Raw genomic sequence first — 23,548 nt, forward strand, 5'->3', positions numbered from 1 at the left:
TTGTTTGTTTGTTTTGGAGATTCTTTCAGTGAATTTGCCCATTTCATGAAGAATGGTTGCCTACACCATGCTGTGTTCAGCAGCTTTTGACTAAGAACAGCAGGACCCCAATACCCTACCTACCCTATTCACCAATCTTTCCCCAAGCAACTTTTTTTTTTGTCTGTTTACGTGAATGAAAAACCTCAAAGGGAAATGTTTTGCCCATGTAGAAAAGGTGAAAGAAAAAACAGCAGAAGAACTAATATTTTGAGCAGTGGAAAAAGCGACTCAATAGGTGCATTTTATCAAACGGAAAGTACTTTGAAGGCGACTGCAGCTTAAACATGTAAAAATAAATACACACTGTTTTATAAATAAATTCTTGGATTTGGGGGTTCCCCTTGTATTTAATATTGTACTTCTTTGGTGATTATCTGATTATCTCATCACCTCTGATATGAATAGCTATTATCTTAATATAAGGTTCTGCTTTGAACCATATCTTAAAATAAATCCAAGTGAGAAGCACAGTGTATGTCATTTATTTAACCCCTTATAGTAAGTGTGGTAATTTATAATTTGGTAGAAATTGGTAGCTACAAGACTACCAAAAAAGTTCAAAATATATGGACTCAAATTTTTTTAACTTGATCAAACTATTTACTAGCAAAGCATCAAACTTTTAATCTTTTCTTACCATTGTGAACCATCTGATAATTATCTCGAAATACCTAATCTATTTACTTTCTCTCTTCTCTTACTTAATAAAAGAGAGGGAAAAAAAGTGTTTTCAAGGGAGGGAGTGAAGGAGAGGTTGGGAGTTAACAATTTCTATTTTCAGTAAATGAAAACTCTGGTGTTTGCTTTTATTTACTCCTGTCTTGTAATTATATTTTATTACAAGCAGGAACCAAGACAACCAAATATACTACTATACAGAAGGATACATTATGACTTTGGTTCTAGGCATTTTTGCCTTAATGTTCCACATTCATAAATAGAAGATGCTAAATTATATTTTGCAACTGTGTTTGTATAAATGATTTTGTCAGCTTAAATTATAAAGTTTAGGTAAAAGGAATAACTAATATTAGGGTTCTGCCTGTAGTTTTCCTTCTTAAACCTTAGCATTTTAGTTATCTCACCTTGTCATCCTTCATTTGTTGTCTGGTGACTGTTGGCCATTTTATTTATTTTATTTTATTTTATTTTTTTGAGTTGGAGTCTCACTCTGTCGCCCAGACTGGAGTGCAGTGGCCGCTCCCAGCCACCGCAGCCTCGACCTGGTAGGCTCCAGCAATCTTCCGCCTCAGCCTTCCATGTAGCCGGAATTACAGGCATGCGCTACCAAGCCCAGCTGATTTTTTGATTTAGAGATGAGAGATGAGGTCTTGCTGCCCAGGCGGGTCTTGAACCCACGGGCTCAGGCAATCCACTCACCTCAGCCTCCTGAAGGCACGGGATTACAGGCTGAGCCACCGAGCCTGGCTAGCCATTTTATTAATACAACTTATTTTTAGAGCAGTTATAGGTTAATAGCATAGTTGAGCAGGAAGTACAGAGAGTTCCCACATACCCTGTCCCTATGTATCTTAATATTTTTCTTTTCTTTCTTTCTTTTTTTTTTTGTATTCTTTGGGTAACAGTCCTTTGTTAGATGTATCTTTTGCAAATATTTTTCCTCAATCTGTGGTTTGTCTTCATTCTCTTGAAATTGTCTTTTACAGAGTAGAAATTTTTAATTTTAATGAGCTTATCAATTATTTATTTTACTTGTTATAGCTTTCATGTTTTATCTCAAAAGTCACCACCATACTCAAAGTCATCTAGGTTTTCTTTTATGTTTTATTCTAGGAGTCTTATAGTTCTGTGTTTTACATTTAGATTTAGGATCCATTTTGAATTAATATTTTGTGAAAGGTGTATGGTCTATCTAGATTCATGTTTTTCCATGTAGATGTTCAGTTTTTTCAGTACCATTTGTTGAAAAGAGTATCTTTGGTTTATTGTTCCACTTTTGCTTCCTTGTCTAAGGTCAGTTGACTGTATCTATGTGCATCTATTTCTGGGTTCTCTATTCTGTTCCATTGATCGGCCTTTTCTTTCACTGATACCATACTGTCTTGATTACTGTAGGTAGCTTCATACTAAGTCTTGATATCAGTTAGTGTCAATCTTCTGATCTTGTTCTTCTCCTTCAATATTGAATTGGCTCTTTTGGGTCTTTTTTCTTTCTATATAAATTTTAGAATCAGTTTATTAATATAACAGAATACCTTCCTGGTATTTTTAATGGGAGTGAGTTGAATGTATAGATCAACATGGGAAGAACTGACATCTTTACAATATTGAGTCTTCTTGTCAATGAACTCATCATTGGGATATCTCTCCATTTATGAAAGATATCTCCTCATTGATACCTTTCATCAGTTTTGTAGTTTCTTCAGAGGAGTTGTTAGTTTTCAATTAGATGTTTAACTTTATTCAAAAGTTCACTTTGTTCCTGTGACTATCAGACCGTTTGAAAAGAGGCCTATACTCTGCTGTAGAAAGTTTGGGTGACTGCTTCTAAATGGCTGTGCTTGATAGAAAGCTCTTGCTGTCTGACCTAGTTTTTTACAGCATTAGTCTTTTAAATTGTTACAGTCTTTTTCATATACCTTGGACATTTTTATTATTACAATCCTTAGCAAGACTCAGAGAAAAATTTTATATAATTCATATCATGAAAAATGGAGTAATCTCTTAGCCCTCTTATTTTAGCCCCACCCCCACTGTATTTTGCCAAGAGAAACAGTCAGAATTCACCACTGTTTCTGAAATATACAACTTTCAATAAGATTATTTTGATTATCATCTTAAAAGAGTGTATCTAATGTTAATATTCTCTTCATAATACAGCCTTTTAATGCTCTAAATTCTAGGATGAGTTTCATTTTCCATTTGTGTTTTAGAAGAAAATAGTTAAGTGAATGTCAAGAAATTTAAATCTTACTTTATATGTCAAATGATACCATAATTTTTTAAAACGAATTTAACTTTATTATTTACTCTACAAAATCAGTCACATTGAGATATACCCTATACTTATATTACTTAAATGATAGTTATATGGTTATTTAGATGAAAACTCTCCTTATCAAGATTATTAACTTTGCTCTTGTTTTTAATAGGCATTCTCTACTTAAAATGTTACCTTCTCTAAGAACTCTTAATGGTGATATGCTAAACTCTTATTCAGAAAGCCACAAAGAAGAACACTATCAACTAGAATCAGCATGTTTCCTGGTAATGTGTCAGTCCCAGATTCGCGAATTCAACTTACTAATTGACAATTACATCACTGGAAAAGGGTAAGATTGTTATCTTCCCCTTGTTGTACTTAAAATAAATAATGTAATTTATATGTATAATTTAATAGATATTCTGATTAACACAATTATGCTTTTTGGATTAGAACAGTGAGTTTTGGGAGTATCTTACCCTTAAAAGAAAAAAAAACCTTTGGGCATCATGTTTTTATTGTTTGAAATAGAAAATATTTATTTTGAACATAATTTAAAATATTAGATAATGTAAATGAAAGCATGAGGATAGCTTTAAGAGGCAAAAATTCATTTTATGTTGTAAGTTAATTGGCCATCAACTTATTCAACATTTGTTGTGTGCAAGACTGTTTATCCTCAAAGAATTCACAGATTAATGTAAGATGAAATTAGGCAAACCATTACAATGGAGTAGGATAAGTTTTACGATGCATATAATTCATATCATATATTAAGATATTATACATATATTTCCATATTAACATGGTATGGGGAGCACAGTGGAAAAAAGCAGTTAAGAGTGGCACATATTCAGAGAACAGCAACTGAGAATAATCATCATCAAATTTTGAAGAATGATAACTTCCTATTCCCCACCTCAAATTGTGAATGCATTGCAATAAATAAATTATAATTTATTTTTCTATAACTGTATTTTTAATTTTCATTGCTCAAAGAAAATACAAATAAAAAGCAAAGTGAGTCTCAACTACTTAGGTCTTAGAGTATTTAAATTTTCTCTGCAGTAGATTTTTTTTCCAGAGAAAGATGGGGAATAAAAACTTTCCCATAACATACGTTCTTTGTTTAAAAGTCCAATACAAATATTTTGTGTGGCAAGAGTCAATGTAGAAAGCACTTTTAACTTTATTTCATAAATAACTTCTCCAAATTTAGGCAGCCATGATTTCTCATGTTTATGGTAGTAAAAGCATGAATTTTTCTCATTCATTTGTACCAAAAATACCTAGAATAAAAATGGTCCTAAAACTTCCAGACATTTTGTCTGGATTGATGGATCTAAATTAAACAAATATTTTTAAACCTTGTGAGAAATGAGATCAATTTTAATATAACCAACTAGAAATAATTTATAATGAGAGTTGTAAAGATTAATATTAATTTGAGGCCATGCAGCAAAATTTTCAAAACCTGTACTAGTTTTAGTATTTTCTGATATAATTCTTATTAAATGTCTTTATTTATCTGTTCAGAGATGTATTCTCCTTGGATGCTGCAGAAAATCTCTGTCATTATTTTAAGAAATTGATGATACTTAGTAATGAATATCGACATGCGCATGAATGTGGGAAAGTAAATATCAACAAGAAAGATAAATCAGAAGCCCAGCAGAATTATTTGGTCCCTACAAACCATGACAGCACACAGCAAAAAAGAGTCTTCTACTCCAGTGCAGATGACCATAACCCGGACTCACTGGATGCTTCTGAGAAATGGTTGGACCCTGGCTCTAACTCCTTCCCATTAAGCAACTCCTCTACATGTAAAGATATAGAAGGAAGAAATCAGGAAAAATTAGTAAGCCATAACAGAGAAGATAGCAAGGCAAGCAGTATTACCACCAAAGGAATCCCTTTGAAGGAAACAGAAATTGCAAATTCTCTGCTGAGGAAACACCAAAATATTGAGCATAGTAAAAAAATGTAAGATTTATATATCATTTTTCTTTTACAGATATATGGTTACTATTTTTCATGGATGATCTTAGTCAATGGTACCAAATAATAATTTGATAAAGGACTTAAATCTTCATTATATCTCATATTAATTCCTTTAACTGTGTTTTCATTATGTACACAAATGATTTATTATAGTGCAGATTAATTTGATAAAATTTTGGCAGATTCTGGTTTAATTTCTATTATTATTAAATTTAAAATGAGTACATTTGAATTTTTCTGGCTTTTAATTTCTAAATAATTTAAATAATTTTAAAAATAGAAATAAAATACAGCATTCTAAAAATAAAGAGAATATTGTCTGAATAATCAGGTAATTTTAGTTTTCAAATATAAGTTTGCATATGCTATTTATTTGCTCATTGGTTTAATAAACATTTAAGGTGCATCTATGCTTCAAGCTTTTGAAGGTGTATTATTTTCCTTGGCATTAACAGGTCGATACAGGAGGGAATATTTTCTATGATTAATCAAATAAATCCCCTTAAAACTAGTAAACACTTTTAGAAAGCTAAGGTTAACTGTGCTTGTTGAGCCAGAAAGGATTAGTTTTTCTTTGGCCTGTCGACTTCTTTTTTTTTTTGAGTTGGAGTCTCTGTCGCCCAGACTGGAGTGTAGTGGCACGCTCCCGGCGGGCTACCACAGCCTCAACCAGCTGGTCTCAGGCGATCTTTCCGCCTCAGCCTTCCAAGTAGCTGGAACTACAGGCGTGTGCTACCATACCCAGCTAGTTTTTGATTTATTGTAGAGACAAGGTCTTGCCAATTTCCCCGGGCGGATCTCGAACCTGCGGGCTCAGGCAATCCACTCGCCTCGGCCTCCCAAAGTGCTGGGATTACAGGCTGAGCCACCGATCCCGGCCTGGGCTGTCGGCTTCTTATCCTTTTTACTTTGGCTTCATGACAAGTCAGCAAAAGAAAAATTGGTCAAATTCAACTGCTCCTGCAATGACTGGTGCTGGACAGGGCAAAAGTCAGAACATCACAGTAGTTAATCTTATTTTTCTCAGTTTTCTTTTCTTCAGCAGTTGTCATATAAACAGGAGTTTCTTCTCTGGGAACCATAATTTTTTCTGCTGAAACTAACATGTATTTCCTAAAGTATTTTTAAAACTGCTATTGAAAATACTTTTAATATTTTCTGATGCCTGTTTTACTAATTTATTTAATTGATTGCCTTTGCTCCAAACACTAAATATTTCCTATTGAAATTGTATAAAAACACGTAGAACTTCTTAATCAATGGCAAATAAAATAACAAAATGATTATAATCATAAGGATGAAGAAATGAAAATATAGATAAACTAAAAACTTGAAGAATAAAGAAGAAATAAGACATATACCCACTTACTGAATCTTGCTCCACTTCAGTGATTCAGGAGATACACTGTCAGTTGCATGAGAGTTTCCTAAGAATGATTTACATGTGCTCTTGTGTTAAAGACATTTTTGACATTATTTTTGCTAAAAGGGATGATGATGATGATGGTGATGATGATGATGGTGATGGTGACGATGATGATACAATCGTTTTACTTAACATGAAGATCACCCTACACTTGGGAAATTCTAAGATCAGATGCTTTATGTGATTTTAATGTAGTGAAAAGCAGTTCATATGTTAGTCTCACTGAAGAAAACATCCCTCAAATACTTTTTTTTCATTTTTTTCATTTTTCCCTTGGGGATTTTTTATGATATTAGGCTGAGAAATTTATGCAATTAATGACTTCAGAAGAAATACACAGATACAGTCAGTGAAACTTGCATGTATCTATAGAAAAATATAAGATGTTGTCTCGGGTTAAATGTATTTTCTCATGTCTTTCTCTCTTCACTAGTTATACATTGCAAGTGTGTTTTCTGATTCTCTATCACCCAAAATACCTATAAAAATGTTTTGAAATCCCTTAATGTATTTTTGTCCAAAAGATGAAGGTATGAATAGATGATTGCATGACCAAATGTGATTTCAAACTATAGCAAAATTTATGAAGTTCTGTTTACCCTAGGAGGATTAAATGACTTCTTGGAACATGTATTTTTTTTTACAAGTATTAGAAGTACAAATAGTTTATCTTAGACCAGATGTTTTAGCCATTAGCTTCAATTTTCTATTCATAGCAAAATAGATTGAAGTCTTCTACTGGCTTTAGGTAAAATGATGATAATGATGATGATATTAATAACAACAATAAAACAAAACAGCAGTAGCAGATGGTTGCATTATTCCTTTCTAATTTCCCACAAATGTATTATTATGAGAAAAGAATGTATGATCTAGTAGAGTTTATCACTTAATTCCATTTTGCCTTAAACTCAATACTGTGCAAAAGGAGGAAATTTCGTTGGATTTGGCAATTATAAAGTTATTGCAACTTGTTTCAAGGGAGCATTGAGGAATGGAGATGGACCAAGACTCCTTCTCTTCCACATACCTTTTAAGCCAAATTTAGGATTTAGAAATGAGATTAAGACAGGAGAATTAACCCATTTATTATGTTCTGTACCTTGGTAATATTCATGCAATAATCTATGCAGGGAAAGAAAAACATTTCCAATTAGGAAGTGCTAAATGGTTAAGTACACTAAGAACCCACTTATCAGTGTACATTTTAATTTAAATTTTGCTAAAATTGTGGGTAACTTAGAGAGATATGGAAAACACACAACACTGATTGATTTTGTACCTGAAATTAGCAACTAGTTTTGAGCTGGAAAAATGTTAGCATTTATACTGGGTTTGTAAGAATTTGATTTAAGTATTTGTCTGTGAGCAGAGAAAAAAGTGAAACTGGTAATCACTTGGTAGGGTCTTTCCTCTTACACTAGAGGAGGCCTTCTTCCTCCTCCTCCCCAAGGCTAATATTTTTACAATGAATAGGATTTTATTTTCTTTTGCCACATCGGCGTTGTCTCCTACATTTGTCCCTTATCTTCTGCCTCTTTACTTTTTCCACTCATCTCTGGATAAATATCCTTAGTATCATACAAAAATTTGTATAGTGTCTTCCTCCTTAAAAGAAAGAAACACAACTCTCTGTACTTACATCACCAACTACTGGTCCATTTTTCTGCTTCAGATCTGAAGGTTTCCATACTATTTCTTAAAATTTCTATGACTATAGTTAAACACAAAAAATTGCCTTTATTTTTGAATATTTTTATTTGCTTAATTTTTAAAATATAACTTATCAACCAGGCATGGTGGCTCTTGCCTGTAATCCTAACACTTTGGGAGACCAAGGCTGAAGGAAGACTTGAGGCCAGGAGTTTGAGATTAGCCTGGGCAACATAGTGAAACTACATCTCTGCAATTTTTAAAAAAATTAGTCTTGTGTGATGACACACAGCAGTAGTTTCAGCTACTTGAGATGTTGAATCAGGAGGATCACTTGAGCCCAAGAGTTTGAGGCTACTGTGAACCACGATTGCAATATGGCACTCTATCCTGTGTGACAGAGCAAGACACTGTCTCTAAAGGAATATATATATAATATAAACATATATATTAGTATACATACATGTGAAGGCATATACATATAGCTTATAAAGACCTCTTATCTACAGCTATGTATTTACAGATAATACAAATGTTTTCTTTTTACCTCTTAATAGTATGGCAGCTGTGGTAATTCAGTCACACTGGCGTGGTTACGTCGTGCACAGACAGATTCATTTGTCCACAAGGCTACACACTGCTGCAACAGAAACTCTGCCAAATTCCTGCATCAAGAATAAGGCTATCTTCAAGAAAGAAAAAAGAGAAAATATTGTGAATATCCAAGAACAGAGGGAGAAGGCTGCTACTCTTATTCAGGTTCATTTCAAACTTTTGGTAACATAGTCACAAAAAAAATGTACTAGTCATCTTTCATGGGTTATTCTGTATGAAAACAACCCTCAAATCTTAGTGATTTACTGTTACATGGATTTATTTCTTACTCACATGACATATTGGCTGCAGGTTAGCTGAAGTTTGACTGTGGCTCTGCTTAGTAACTAAATGGAATAATCTTTAAATCAGAAATACTGTTTTCATGACTGAGGGTCAAGCTGAACCACACAACTATATTTAAAACTTCTAATCAAATGTGTAATTTGCCATATATGCTAACATTTGATCAGTTAAAACAAGTCTTACTGGGTCTAATTGATACCTGTTTCTAGAAACATCTTGAAGAATCGACCAAAATAATTGGTAAAGTTCTTCAAATGCTGCTTATTTATTTATTTATTTATTGAATTTTGTTTTGTTATAGAGATGTTGGGTACAAGTGAGGATTAACTAGATATGTAGGCTTCATGCAGGTAAAGTTTGGACTTCTAACTGGTCCTGACGACCCCTCACATTTTGTGGTGTTACATGCTTGCCCACCACCCTCCTTTCTTCCTTTCCTTAACAGTGCCCAGTAGCTGCCAGTCCCTCTCTTGTTCTAATGTGAGTAGTATTCAGGGCCCACTTAAGAGTCAGTTCTTTGTTTCTGTGATAATTCACTTAGTATAGTGGTCTCCAGCTCCATCCAATTTGCTGCAAAGTCCATGATTTTGTTCTTTGTAGCGTGTAATATGTATATGTACATTTTGTTTATCCAGATATGTGTACATTTTGTTTATCCAGTCCACTTTTCAATGGGCAGAATGGTTGGTTCTATGTTTTTGCTATTGTGACTGGTGCTGCAATAAACATGAGTGTGCCAGTGTCTTTTTTGTAGAATGATTTATGTTCTTCTGGGTATATTCCCAGGGGAGGGATTGCTGGTACATATGGAAGGTCAATATTTAGTTCTTTTAGGAATTGCCACACTGCTTTCCATAGAGGTTTAATGAACTTACACTCCCACTAACTCAGAGAAGCTTTCCCTTTTGTCTGCAGCCATGCCAGCACCTTTTGATTTTTGACTTATTAATGATAGTCATCCTTACTGGAGTTAGTAGTATCTTATTGTAGTTTTGATTAGCATTTCTCTGATGATTTGTGAAGCTGAGCATTCCTTCATATGCGTGTTGGCTGCTTGTATGTCATCTTTTGGGAAGTGCTTGCTCATGTCCTTTGCCCATTTTTCACGGGATGTTTGTTTTCTTTCACTTAGTTTGCGTGCCTTGTAGATCCTGGATGTTAGGCCTTTGTCAGATGCATAAAAGCCATATATGATAAACCAACAGCCAACACATTGCTCAATGGACAGAAGCTGGATGCATTCTCCCTAAGAACTTGATTAAGACAAGGACTTCCACTCTCACCCCTCCTGTTTAACATAATGCTGGAAGTTCTAACCAGAGCAATCAGGTGTATCCAAATAGGAAAAGAGGAAGTTAAGCTATCACTCTTTGCAGATGATATGATTCTATACCTTGAAAACCCTAGGGAGTCTGTCAAAAGCCTCCTTGCACTGATAAATGACTTTGGTAATGTCTCAGGTGACAAAATAATGTGCAAAAGACAGTATCATTTCTATGTACCAGAAACAAGCAGGTTGGTTTGTAGAAATAAAAAACAAATACAAATAAGGAACCAAATAAAAAGGGCAATCCCATTTATAAGAGCCACACAAAAAATGAAATACCTTGGCATCCACCTAACCGGAGAGGTGGAAGACCCTTACAACAAGAACTGTAAAATGCTGCTCAAAGAAATCAATGATGATACAAACAAATGGAAAAACATGCCATGTTTATGAATCGGAAGAATCGATATTGTCAAGATGTCCATTCTACTGAAGGCAATCTACAGATTTAGTGAAATACCCATCACAGTAACCAAGACAGCCTGGTATTGGTACAGAAATAGGCACATAGATCAGTGAAACAAGACAGAGATTCTAGAAGCAAAAACATGGACACTCAACCAGCTCATCTTTGACAAAGTCACCAATAACAATCACTGGGGAAAGGAGACCATATTTATCAACTGGTGCTGGGAAAACTGACTGACCACATGCAGAAGAATGAAACTAGTCCCCTACCTATCACCATATACAAAAATCAAATCAAAATGGATCAAACCCCAAAACACAAAACCTCAAACTATAAGAATCTTAGTAGAAAACATAGGAAAACACTCTTATGAACATCAGAATAAGCAAGGAATTCTTGATCAAGTCCCCAAAAGTGCATGACATAAAAGCTAAGATAGACAAGTGGAACCTTGTCAAACTGAAAAGCTTTTGCACAGAAAAATAAGCCATTAAGAGAGTAAAGAGGCAACCCATAGAATGGGAAAAAACACAATTTTATTTAAAAATGTAGAAAGCAAGTCGTTAATAGACTTAATTGCACCAAGACCAGCTATTGAAGTAAAGTTCAACTTTGCCACATTCACCTTTTTATTTGCTTATCATATTTTAAAATAATTTTTTCTGAACATTTTTTTTCTTTTAGTAGAGGTGTGTTCTCATTATGTTGCCCAGCTGGCCTCAGTCTCCAAAAGTGCTGGGATTAGAGGCATAAGCAAATCCGTTTTTTTTTTTTAAGAACCTATGCTTTGCCAGGCCTCCTTCTAGCCTCAGGAAATACAACTTCAAACAAAACAGACATGATTCCTGCCCTCATGGAATTTACATCCAGGTGGAGGAGGCAAGCACAAAGTAAATAAAATAAATAACATAAAGTCTGTAGAAATTCATGGTATTGTAAGTTAAATGATAGTAACTAAACAAAACTTCCATTCAGCAGATATATTTTTGGCACAAAAATCTTCTTAGCTTATATTCTGTTGGAATGTGCAGTTAATAACTATGTTAGATACGACAAGAACTAAGGGGGATATATAAAACAGGAAAAGTGGATGGGGATATCAAAGGGAAGTTTGGCATTTTAGATAGGAAGGATATGGAAGACCACTGGATATCTAGAGGAAGAATATTTCAGGCAAAGAAATGTCAGATTCAAAGGCCCTTCTTTAGTAGCATACCACAAAGTTGAAGGAACAGCAAGAAGCCGGTGTGGCTGGAGGGTGTTGAAGGAGGAAGAGTAGGACTTGTAAGGTACAAGTCATTGTAAAGACTGGCTTTTCCTGCTGTTAATATGGGGTGGCTTTGGAGGAATTTGACTGTGGACTGACATGGTCAAGTTTACTTTATGCTACGGTTATGCTATAGGAAAGCAGGGGTAGAAGCAGCCCGAACAGTCAGCAGACCTTTGTGGTAATGGGGACAAGGTATTGGCAATGGAGGTGATAAGAATTTCATGTTCTAGAACATACATTGATTTATTTTGAGAGTATGTATATACACTTTGGAGGCAGAGTCGATAATATAATATAATGGGATGTGATTCATGAGACATAGGGAGGAGTCAGGAATATCTCCAGGGTATTTAGCACAAGCAACTGGAAGAAAAGTATTAAAATTAAGAAAAAAATGGGTCGCCTTTTCTCTCAAGTACCTTGCTCTTACTACTAAAGACATAGCTTTCAAGAGAATAAGCTCTGCTATGTTTCTAATGAATATATCCAGTATATCAGTCTACTTCATTTGCATTATACCTCTCCTGAGAACAGTGCATAGAGGGAACTGCTCCCACTGCCTGGTACTGGTGGAAGTGAGGAGAGGGCAACCGATTCTGAGGAAAATGCTGAAAAAAATGAAAGAAATTTCAGTCACACTCTCAATATGTTATTCTGCTGCCTGAGGAATGCAGATGCCATGCATTCCAGACTCGTTTCTGTCATCATTGGATGAGCAATATTTTTACTTTTCAGCACTCATAGTAAATGACTATTCAACTTTTGCTTCATTCCTATCCATAAAGAGAAGTTCATTACCATTAGAATCTTTCTAATTCTGACTGGTATCTCTGTTGGAATTTCTTTGGTTGGGCTTCTTTACATATGTAACAAAAGGAAGCATAGTTCAACCTTCCTTTGTAATTTAGGACAAGTATCTTTTGTTGTACATCATGGTACTTAGAATAATTGAAACAAACTCCATTTTCTCTTCTGCTGGGAACTATCACCTGGTTGCTTAAATGACTTATCTTGAGATATGGATTCTAGATGGTCCAAATATTCTGGGAGCAGAGGATGATATAGAAGAAAGAGCCTGGGCTTTAGCAGGATCTGAATAAACATTTCATAAAGGATTGCTGGAGACTGCTGTCTGCTTACCAAAACCCATGTTCTTTTATTCCTGGCATACAGCTAGACTAGAGTTCTCAGCTTTCTTTGTAGTTTATTGTGGCTCTTTTTCTGATTTCTCATGAATAGAATGTGAGTAGAATATATATGCACCACTTTTATGTCCACCACATAGAACCTACCTACCTTCCCAGCTTCTGGGACATCCTTGGTGAGATTGAAACGTCTTCAAAGCCCGGCTACCTGAATCCCTTCAGTGAACATGCTGTCCCACTAACTTGTTTAGTCTCTCAGTGTTTACTAGGTGATCAAGAAATAAGCTCTTGTTTTTGAGTTATGCATTTTTTGACTTGTTACAACACTTAAAGGATGCTAGCTGAGCCTGGTGGCTCATACTTGCAGTCCCAGCACTTTGGGAGGTTGTGGTAAGAGGTTTACTTGAGCCCAGGAGTTCAAAACCAGCCTGGGCAACATAGCAAGGTCTCTTCTCTATAAACAATTTTATAAATTGGCTGAGCATGGTGGCTTTGCCTATTGTCTCAACTACTTGGGAGGCTGGGTGAGAGGATTGCTTGGTTCCAGGAGTTTGAGGTTGCCATGAGATCATAGTGCTATTGCACTACCACCTGGGTGACAGAGCAAGATCTTGTTTCAAAAGAAAAAAAAAATTAAAGGAAGGACATAAATTACACATTCAGAAATAGTAGGACTCAATGTAAACATGTACGAGAATGGAATTCTAGGTATAAAGGATAGTGAAAGTAAAATAATATAGAATTTCATGTTACTAGAATAATATTAAGTTACAGTGCAAGTTGACTACCATAAGAACTAGTATATTAAGAGAATATAGGAATAACATAGTCATAGATGTTTGAGATTTTAACAATTATATGGTATGCTCTGGGGGCAGTGGGAGTTAGTAGCTGGGGAAGAAAAAGATGTCAAATATGTCCAACAGAGATAGAATTGTTAGTCCAGAGAATTGATTTGAATGTGTGGGAAAGAAAGATGAGTTAATCGTACATGGATTATTGTGAGAAAAATTGTGACTTTGACATAAATAAATTAGAATAATCTGAATGTTATAATGTTAGAATAATCTGAACATTACTTACCAACACATTTATGTTACCATTATTTCTGGTAAACTTAATAGAGATGGCTGGGACTTGAATTCCTGACCCTAAGCAGATTCATGAGACAGCTATCACTAAGTATCACACTAAAAAAACACACTATGTCTTATATTCTGGATCTTTGTAGAAGTTCTAGCCCTGACGATTTAAGACGGATCCATTGCAAGTCACAGTGAATAAAGCCTTTGGCTCATGACATTGAAGGCCTGATTAAAGGTTGTCCATTCTAGCCTCTTTTCACTAGGTCCTCACCTGATCTTGATATCTTATAATTATGTTGGTATTAAAAAATAAGGGAGGTTGGTTAAAGAGAGAGAGAGAGAGAGAGAGAGAGAGAGATGACCTTAGAGAAAAAGAATCACGAGAAAGAAATAATGTCAGCCGGGCTCAGTGGCTCAGCCTGTAATCCCACGCTTTGGGAGGCCGAGGTGAGTGAATTGCCTGAGCCCGCGGGTTCGAGACCCGCCTGGGCAACTTGGTGAGACCTCATCTCTGCAATAAATCAAAAAAATTAGCCGGGTGTAGTAGTGTGCCTGTAGTTCCAGCTACTTGGAAGGCTGAGGCGGAAGGATCGCCGGAGCCCAGCAGGTCGAGGCTGCGGTGGCCGGGAGCGGCCACTACACTCCAGTCTGGGCGACTGAGTGAGACTCCAATTCAAAAAAAAAATGAAAATAAAAGAAAAGAAATAATGTCTTCCTGATTCCTAGAATCTTGCCAGAGCAGGGTCAGGGAGGAAGGAATTTGAAGGGCACCTCCCTAGCAGGAAGAAGTACGTTGCCCATTTGCCATGTTAGGGTGCTAAGCATTCTAAACGAAAGCAAATTAATCAAGAAAGCATAAATACTCAGGTAAGCAAATCTAAAATGTGGGAAATTTTTTAAAATCTCAAAATAAAAGGGGTAAAAAATATAGTCTATTTATCTCTATGATAGCTTGCATACCAACCTAACTGTATGGCAGAAAACAATCGTCAAAAGGTCAAACAGCCAATGGTATTCTCTATCACATGTAAGTTATAAAGAAGTCTACTTCTGTAGACTTATCTTTGTTCCTTGTTACACAAATATGTCCTCTCTTCTCTTTCTACCATTTAATATTGTTCTGATTCTTGAGTCATACTAACACAGTTTCTCTTCAGATTAGATGAACCTAACACTTGAGAAGTTAGAATTTGTTCATAAAAAGTTGCAAAACAGTGGCATATTATCTATACTACAATTCATTTTTAGAGGCAAAAATGATTAAAATTAAGTCAACTGTACTTTTTTGAACCTTATACAATGTTATTAGCACATGGTTTTCTTATTTGATAAACTAAGTAAATGGAATTGTTAGAATTAAGAGTCAAAGGAATCAGGACAAATAATACTTAATGAAAACCTATTATGTGGCATCATATGATCATTGCTGTATGTATATTTTCTAATTTCAAATACATAGTGATCCTATATGATTTTTATCCTTTTCATTTTGCTGCTTCATTTAAATGTTGATAACAATCACAATTTGAGTTAGAAATTTGTAAGCTGAGTAAAAGGAAAGATGCATCAGTAAAATTAGAAAAATATAGTTTGGATAATAGACTAGATAAAATAACACCTCCTGGACTCCCAAGCCTACGATATGCTTTCCTGAAAAAGAGATCTCAGTATGTAAATAAAACCTGAAGCCTGACACATGTGCAGGAGCAAAATAAATTGCAACTCTTCTGAGGGAGTGACAGTAGCAACATATTCCTTACTTCTCCTAAGGTCATTTGGCAAAAAGGAGGAAAAAAAGAGCCTATTGAGATAGATGAGGTTTTATTGAAGCACATTGCTTCTGTGAAGAGAAAGTGGGACCAGGGATGGAAGGAGCAGCACACAAAGAAATTTTGGGAAGGAAGTTTCAGAGTTTGAGAAGGAATATTAAATGTTCAGATCAGTCATGTTGGATGGGTAGAGGAGTGAAACTATGGAGAATTAGCCTCTTTACTAGTGTCATTGCCACCCAGAAAGGGTAGATGACTGAACCTATTCCTGGAAACCTGCGTTTCTTCAGCTTTTAGAGACTAAAGAAGACAACATTGAAAGGTTCAAGTATTTATCACAGAACAGGAAAGGAAAATCCCCACTATACTATATCAGAGAAAGGAGGCTATTGATAAGCATAATTAAGTCCTGGGTTCACCACTTGTGAAAAACTTGTAGTTTCAGATCCAGTAGTGGCACACTGAGGCATTGTGTGTCTGCCTGTATCAACATCTTCCAACTCCTGCCCAGGACCATGGGCCCAAGAATGTTGGCAGCAGTAGAGGTTATGGCACAGCTTCTAATTTATCTGAGTACTGAATGACCAGTATAGGTCACAGAATGAGAAATGATGCATGGAAGACAGCTGTTGTGGGCTACTGCAGAAATCTTGCTTCCCTGATTTTGAGCTAAAACAAAGATATAAGGAAGAGTTTTTAGGCAATTCATTTTATCTCCTGATGGTATCCTTAGGTTGGTAGCCCACTGAATCCATTATGCATATATATATTTAAATGTTCAATACACAGTGAGGGCTTCTTGAGATACCCTATTTAAAATAGCAATCCTTCCCCAATGCCCCCCATCACCTGTTACTGAATTATTTTTACCCATAGCATGTATGTAGCATATGGCATATTTTTTATTTATTTTTAGTTTCCACCCTCCTCCATAAGAATTGAAAGTTCATGTTTAGAGATTTTAGTCTGTTTAGTCATTACTCTACCATCTGTGCATGGCATACAATAGACATTCAATTAATTTCAAAATGTATGCCACTCATTTACAATTCCAGATTTGTGCATGATAGGATTCACAGAAGAATACTGGGTTTTTCTGCAGTCTCTTTAAGAATAGCATTCATGTCTAATTATTTGAAATTATGAATAAAAACTAATAAAAGAAACTTGAAATATCACTTAATTTTAAGCAGTAAAGCTTGATTTCTGACTTCACGTAATTATGTTGATTGTGAAAAAAAAAGGAAAGCTGCACCATCTGTGAATTTCTAAACATTTTATTACAGAACATTTCAAATATATGGAAAAATTCCAGGTGTTCCCTTACCCACCTTTAACATGAGTTAAACTACTGACCAGTACTGACTCTTTTATAACCAGTCCACATCTCCCTTGCATTACTAGATTATTTGAAATAAATTATTCCTTTAATAAATATTTTAGTATGAACTTCTATAAGGCTTATTGCTTCAAATATAGCTGCAGTAACTAGCAAACATAAAAATAACAATTATGTTTCAATATCACCAAATATCATATCAGTATGTAAATTTCCTCTACTGTTTTATAGATGTGTGTTTCAGATTTTTCAAAATAAGAACAAGGTCATCACTGTACCTTTGGTTTTATATGTTACTTAACGTCCTTTATTATATAGCAGTATCCCCCTCTTTTTCGCAATGTATTTACTAAAGAAACAAGGTAATTTATCCTGTAGTTTTCTAATTTGTGAATTTTACCAAATGCATTTCAATTACATTATTTAACATGTTTTTTGACCCCTTGTTTTCTGTAAATTGACAGGAAGAGGTAATGTTTGATCTGATTCAGGTTTGGTTTGTTAGCAAGAACATTTCATAGGAAGTTATGAACGTATCAACAAAGAGGTACATAATGTTTGGTTGCCTCTCTTTCAGAAATCTTAGTGATCATTGCCCCACATCAATTACTTTATTAATGATTTGAAAAGGTAATATTTTATATCTACTACACCTTCATTTATTAACTAAAGTATGTCTGTACAGAAAAACTTGACTCAACTAGTTAGCTATCCTGAGGTTCAGTTTGTATATTGGAAAATCAGGTTAAATGCTTGATATTTTCCCACTGTTTGCCATTTTTTTTTTAGTTTGCTTTTAAATTTTATTTTAGAGTTGTGGGGTAAATGTGAGAATTTGCTACATAAGTAAATTGTATGAAGACGAGGTTTGGGCTTCAAAGTGAGCCCTCTCCCCACAAGTAGTGGATATGGTACCCAGTGGGTGCTTGTGTGTCCCTTATCCCCCCTCCCTTCCTACTTTCTTTAGCCTAGTGTCTGTTGTTCTGACCTTTGTGCCAATGTGCCCAATGTTTAGTTCCTGATTATGAGTGAGAAAATGCAGTATTCGGTGTTTTGTTTTTGTGAGAGTTCATTTAGAATGATGTTATCCAACTGCACTCATGTTGCTGCAAAGGACATAATTTTGTTCTTTTTTATGGTTGTGTAGTATTCCATTGTGTATATGTAACGCATTTTCTTTATCCAGTTCACTTTCAAAAGGCATCTGGGCTTTTGCCATGTTTTTGCTGATGTGAGTAGTGCTGCAATGAATATGCGAATGCGGGTGTCTTTTTTGTAGAGCGATTTATGTTCCTCTAGGTATATTTTCAGGAGTGCTATTTCTGGGTTGAATGGTAACTTGCTAGTTCTCTGAAAAATCACCATACTGCTTTTTTAAAGAAACATTTGACTTTGGAGATCTTGATAATTTAAAAATTAGCTTCAAGGGATGAACCAATTTTTAAATTAATGAGATCTCCTAGCATCCTCCAGAGGTCACAGTAATATTTACTAGGATAATGAACATATACATTATTTAAACATATTATGTGTTTAATTCCCTTTGCACTTATTATTCTTATTGCTGCTCAAGTTGTCTCTTATTTGGTCAGTGGTAGTCTCTTCAAGTTAGCTTTATTGACACTAATCAGTAGGCTTTAAACTGTCCTTCCTTTCTAGTGTGACACAGTGATGTAGATTCATTTAGTATATTTTTGCCCCAGATCTGGAATCAGTCATTTTTCCAAAGATCCTTGGTTCTTTTAGTAGGGATGGTATAAAGAGACCCTCATCTGAATTTTTGGAGTACTTGTTGCTACTGGAATGGTCATTATTTTCTATTTTTTTCCATGTTCTTAGCTTGTAAATATATATTTTTAAGAAAGGCATGTATCATGGATATATACAGATATTTTAAAATTACATTTAGAATGATAGGATTTATATATATTTGTAGAAAATCCTGGTTTCTAATGACATTAACATATTGCCTTTTTTTTTCTCCTTTCACTCTCCCAACCCTGTGTGTGTTCGTATGGTGGGTGTGTACCCACATAACACAGTGGAAATAAACAAAGACCGCACAAGGGAGAAAAAGATGGACTGCTGGTTCGAGTGTGCCATAGCAAAGGAGTTAGCCATTATCACTTGTCTTTGGCATGAACTCAAAGACAGCGAATGGAGTGGGAAAAGTTAATTTATACTGAAATGAAGGGAAAACCAGCTATGCTCTGATTGGAAGTTGTTGGTATGGGGGAGGTGAGTGGAGAGAGACTAGCAGTGGCGCATCCTATGCAATTGGTTTTGGAAGCATATTTGGCTTTCTCTGGTTGGTTCTGAGTTAGAAGTAGGGACAAAAACAGGGAAGCTGGGGTCATTGACTTGATGACCCCAGGGCTTGATCATTCTTGGATATTTGCTGTAGATGTTGTGATTTTGCTTCTTGGATTTTTTGTTGCAGAGGTTATGATTTGGCTTCTTAGGCTGGTTGCTACAAAGGTTATGAGTGATTTCTATTGTTATATATGGTCCGGTCATTTTGTATATTTTACCTCTCTTTCTCTCTCTTCCTCTCCCTGTATGTGTGTGTGTGTGTATACACTATTTGTATATTTTATATATAATTGTATATGTGTATGTATTTTGTATATATCTATTTTTTTAGAATAAAAATGTCAATCTTATGACTAACAATATGATTACTGAAAATAATTTTAAGACATTTTGCAGCCAAATTTGTCTTTTGATTATATTTCACTAGGAATGTGTGATTGTCCCCACAGCATGAAATATATTTTTTAAGTATTTATTTTATATTTTATGTTTATTTAATTTTGTTTTACAATAATCTTAAGTATTTGCATGGTTCCAAAGTCAAACCTAAGTAAGGTATATTTACAAATGTCTGACTTTTATTGCTGTATTTCTGCCCTGTTTCCTGCCTTTATAGGTGATCATTTTAAAAATTAATTTTGTCACTTATACTTTCACTTCTAAACGTAAGCAACCACATATGCATATATACTTTTATATGTGTTTATGCAATATATACGCTTATATATAACTTTTCATAATCAGTGGAGTGTAAAACACACTTCTTACTTCCTTAGTTTTTACACTTAATATATCCTGAAGCTTACTCCCTAAAAGTATATGAAAATATTTATTTGTTAAAAGCTGTATTGTACTTGAAGTTATAGTTGAGTGAGTGTTTCCTACTCAAGGATTATTGAGAAATCTAAATTTTTTAATTCTGTTATTCTTTGTTTAATGTATTGAAAAATGTTTTTAAGTGTACTTTATCTTGTTTCATACATAATCATTTGAAAATTAGCAAAATTGGCTTTCGTTTGTATCTCTTTCTTCTTAGTTTAGGATAGATCCTGGAGGAATTATCATATAATTGATTGGTTGACCTACATGTACAGTTGAGGGAGTTTGAAAGATTCTTTTCTGCTTACCACAGGAAAAGTCTCCTGAGATTCAGAACTTTAGACACATGCAGTTGTTTAATTTATCTTGTAGTTTTAAGTGTCACAAAAAGTTCAAAAAACAGACTATTGAGCCATTAAACTGAGGTCTGAGATGTTTTATCTTCCTAATAGGATAACACAAAGAATCTGGTTTGTAGTTTGATCTATAACCTTGTATAACATACTTAAAATTTTTGTTTAGGCTTTTTGGAAGGGCTTTATTTTGCGAAAGAAACTGACAACAGCTCTAGAGGCTATTAAGAATGAAGAATCTGAGGAAGAATATGAAGAAATAGATTTAGAGGATTTTACATTTGATGAAGTGAGTACCAATTACAACATATGAATATGAGTCTTAATATATTTTTAGTCTACTCTTTTGGAACTAACCCTGTTTCATTAACACTATGTTACAATTTTTTTTTTAAATAACACTTGAGAAAGTCTTCTTCAAATTCCCTTACATCTTCTTCATTCACTCTATAAGTTTGTGTGATGTGTAGAGGCAGTTATAGAATACTTACAAGAGTATTTTTTTACCCTTCAATGAGATGCTCTAGAGGTTATTAGCTTATTTAACTACCATACAATTACCAACATTAGGAATTAATTTTGATGCAATGCTATGATCTAATCGACCTTATTCAAATTTGTAAGTTGTTCTATTAATGCCCTATTTTTAGTCTGAGATCCAATACAGGATCACAGGTTGCATTTGTCATTTTTCTTTAAATCTCTTTTAAACTTGATTAGTTCCTCCATTTTGCTTTGTATTTCACAAACTTGTTACTTTTAGAGGATATTGACAAATTATCTTGTAGAAATATCTCTGAATTTGTGTTTATAATATGCTTCCTTGTCATTAAATTCAAGTTGTATATTTTTGGCAAGAATTCAAAAGAGATGATGATACATTCTTCTCCATGCAGCTTGACAAGAAGATGATGGAATCTCTAAGGGTATAAAATTATCCTAAACTACACTTGGATTAGCTACCCAAATATAAATGCATTGTCTTAAGCCTTTTTTGTAAGTGGATGGGATATAAATTCATATAACTATAAAGGACATAAGATATAAAACAAATTTTTTAAATGCTGTAATTACATGATTTAAAAAGTTATCTTACACTAGAAAACCTTTCAGACAAATATGAAGCACACGGGAAAAATGTGGGGTACAATTCAGGGTTAGATACAAATGTGGTCATCACACAGGTAAAGTTTGGGCCCCCTTTGGTCCCCACTTCACCTGGTTTGAGATTGGGTACCCTTATTGTTGTTGTGTGTTCCCCCACCCTGACAATGTCCCACTGCTGCCAATTCCTTTCTTGTAGTATTATAATAAATGTTAGGGGTCCACTTCTAAGTGAGTACATGTGGTACTCAGATCTTTGTTTCTGTGGTAGATCCCTGAATATTATGGATTCTAAATCCATCCAATTTGCTGTAGAATCCATAATTTTGTTTTTCTTTATGGCTGCATAATATTCCATTGTGTATATGTTTTACATTTTCTTCATCCAGTCACTTTTGGTGGGCAGCACAGTTGATTCCATGTTTTTGTTATTGTGAATAATGCTGCAATAAACATGTGTGTGCAAGTTGTCTTTTTTTGTAGAATGATTTGAGTTGTTCTGGGTATAGTCCCAGAAGAGGTATTTCTGGATCTTATGGTAGGTAAATTTTTAGATTTTTTAGGAATCATCACACTGTTTTCCACAGGGGTTGTTCTAATTTACATTCCTACCAACTATGTAGAAGTGTTCTACTAATGCCCTGATTTTAGTCTGAGATCCAATCCAAGGTCACAAGTTGCATTTGTCATTTTTCCTTAAACCTCCTTCAAGTTTCTCTAAGTAGATACCTTCTCTTAATAACTAATATAATAATTTATTTCTAGTGATTTTAATGTATTGCTAGAAAACTGAAATGTGAGAGGTATTACCACATATGCCAACTCCAAGTCTTACTATATTCTTATGGCTGCATGTATGCATATGCGACACATCAATAAGATTTGGATGAGCAGCAGTATGGTATTTTTCAAATTTCAGTCAGGAGACTTAAAATCTAGAAAATGCAGGAGACATTCTTATGGAAATTATAACTGGCAACCAATTCCTGATCAAAATCCCAAGTGCCCATGCCATAAGAGATAAGATAGACAAGTGGGACCTTGTCAAACTGACAAGCTTCTGCAAAGCCAAAGAAACCATCACGAGAGCAGGGAGATAGCTCACAGACTGGGAAAAAATATTGGCCAACTCTATGTCTGACAAAGCCTAACATCTAGGATCTACAGAGAACTCAAACATGCTGAAAAGAAAAAAAACATACAGCCCCATTAAAAAGTGGGCAAAAGTTATGAATAGACAGTTCTCAAAAGAAGACATACGAGTAGCCACAGATAAATGAAAAAATGTTCAGCCTCACTAGTCATCAAAGAAATGCAAATTAAACCACACTGAGCTACCACCTAATGCCAGTCAGAATGGCCATCATCAATAACTCAAAAAACAACAGATGCTTGAGAGGATGTGGTGAAAAGGAAACACTTCTACACTGTTGGTGAGAATGTAAACTAGTACAGCCTCTGTTGAAAACAGTGTGGCCATTCCTAAAAGTTCTAAAAATTGACCTTCCATATGACCCTGCAATCCCCCTACTGGGAATATACCTGGAAGAACTCCAATCACTCTATAAAAAAGATACCTGCACATATATGTTTATTGCAGCATTGTTCACAATAGCAAGAACATGGAACCAACTGTGTTGCCCATC

The 23,548-nt window shown here is 34.7% G+C and overlaps 1 protein-coding gene across 1 annotated transcript in view; it reads left to right on the forward strand.

Annotated features, from left to right (window-relative positions):
* Positions 1 to 23,548, forward strand: part of LRRIQ1 (leucine rich repeats and IQ motif containing 1) — a gene marked incomplete at its 3' end in the record, with an annotated part of 138,349 nt that overhangs the window by 91,845 nt on the left and 22,956 nt on the right. Inside the window, exons 14-17 of the mRNA XM_008058806.1 lie at positions 3,156 to 3,335; positions 4,523 to 4,972; positions 8,627 to 8,828; positions 20,968 to 21,087. Coding sequence (XP_008056997.1) covers positions 3,156 to 3,335; positions 4,523 to 4,972; positions 8,627 to 8,828; positions 20,968 to 21,087 — 952 coding nt within the window. The remainder of the gene's footprint in view (positions 1 to 3,155; positions 3,336 to 4,522; positions 4,973 to 8,626; positions 8,829 to 20,967; positions 21,088 to 23,548) is intronic.

The sequence above is a fragment of the Carlito syrichta genome, unplaced genomic scaffold (genome assembly GCF_000164805.1).
Source record: "Carlito syrichta isolate Samal-C Ts95f unplaced genomic scaffold, Tarsius_syrichta-2.0.1 Scaffold303634, whole genome shotgun sequence".
Classification (NCBI taxonomy): domain Eukaryota; kingdom Metazoa; phylum Chordata; class Mammalia; order Primates; family Tarsiidae; genus Carlito; species Carlito syrichta.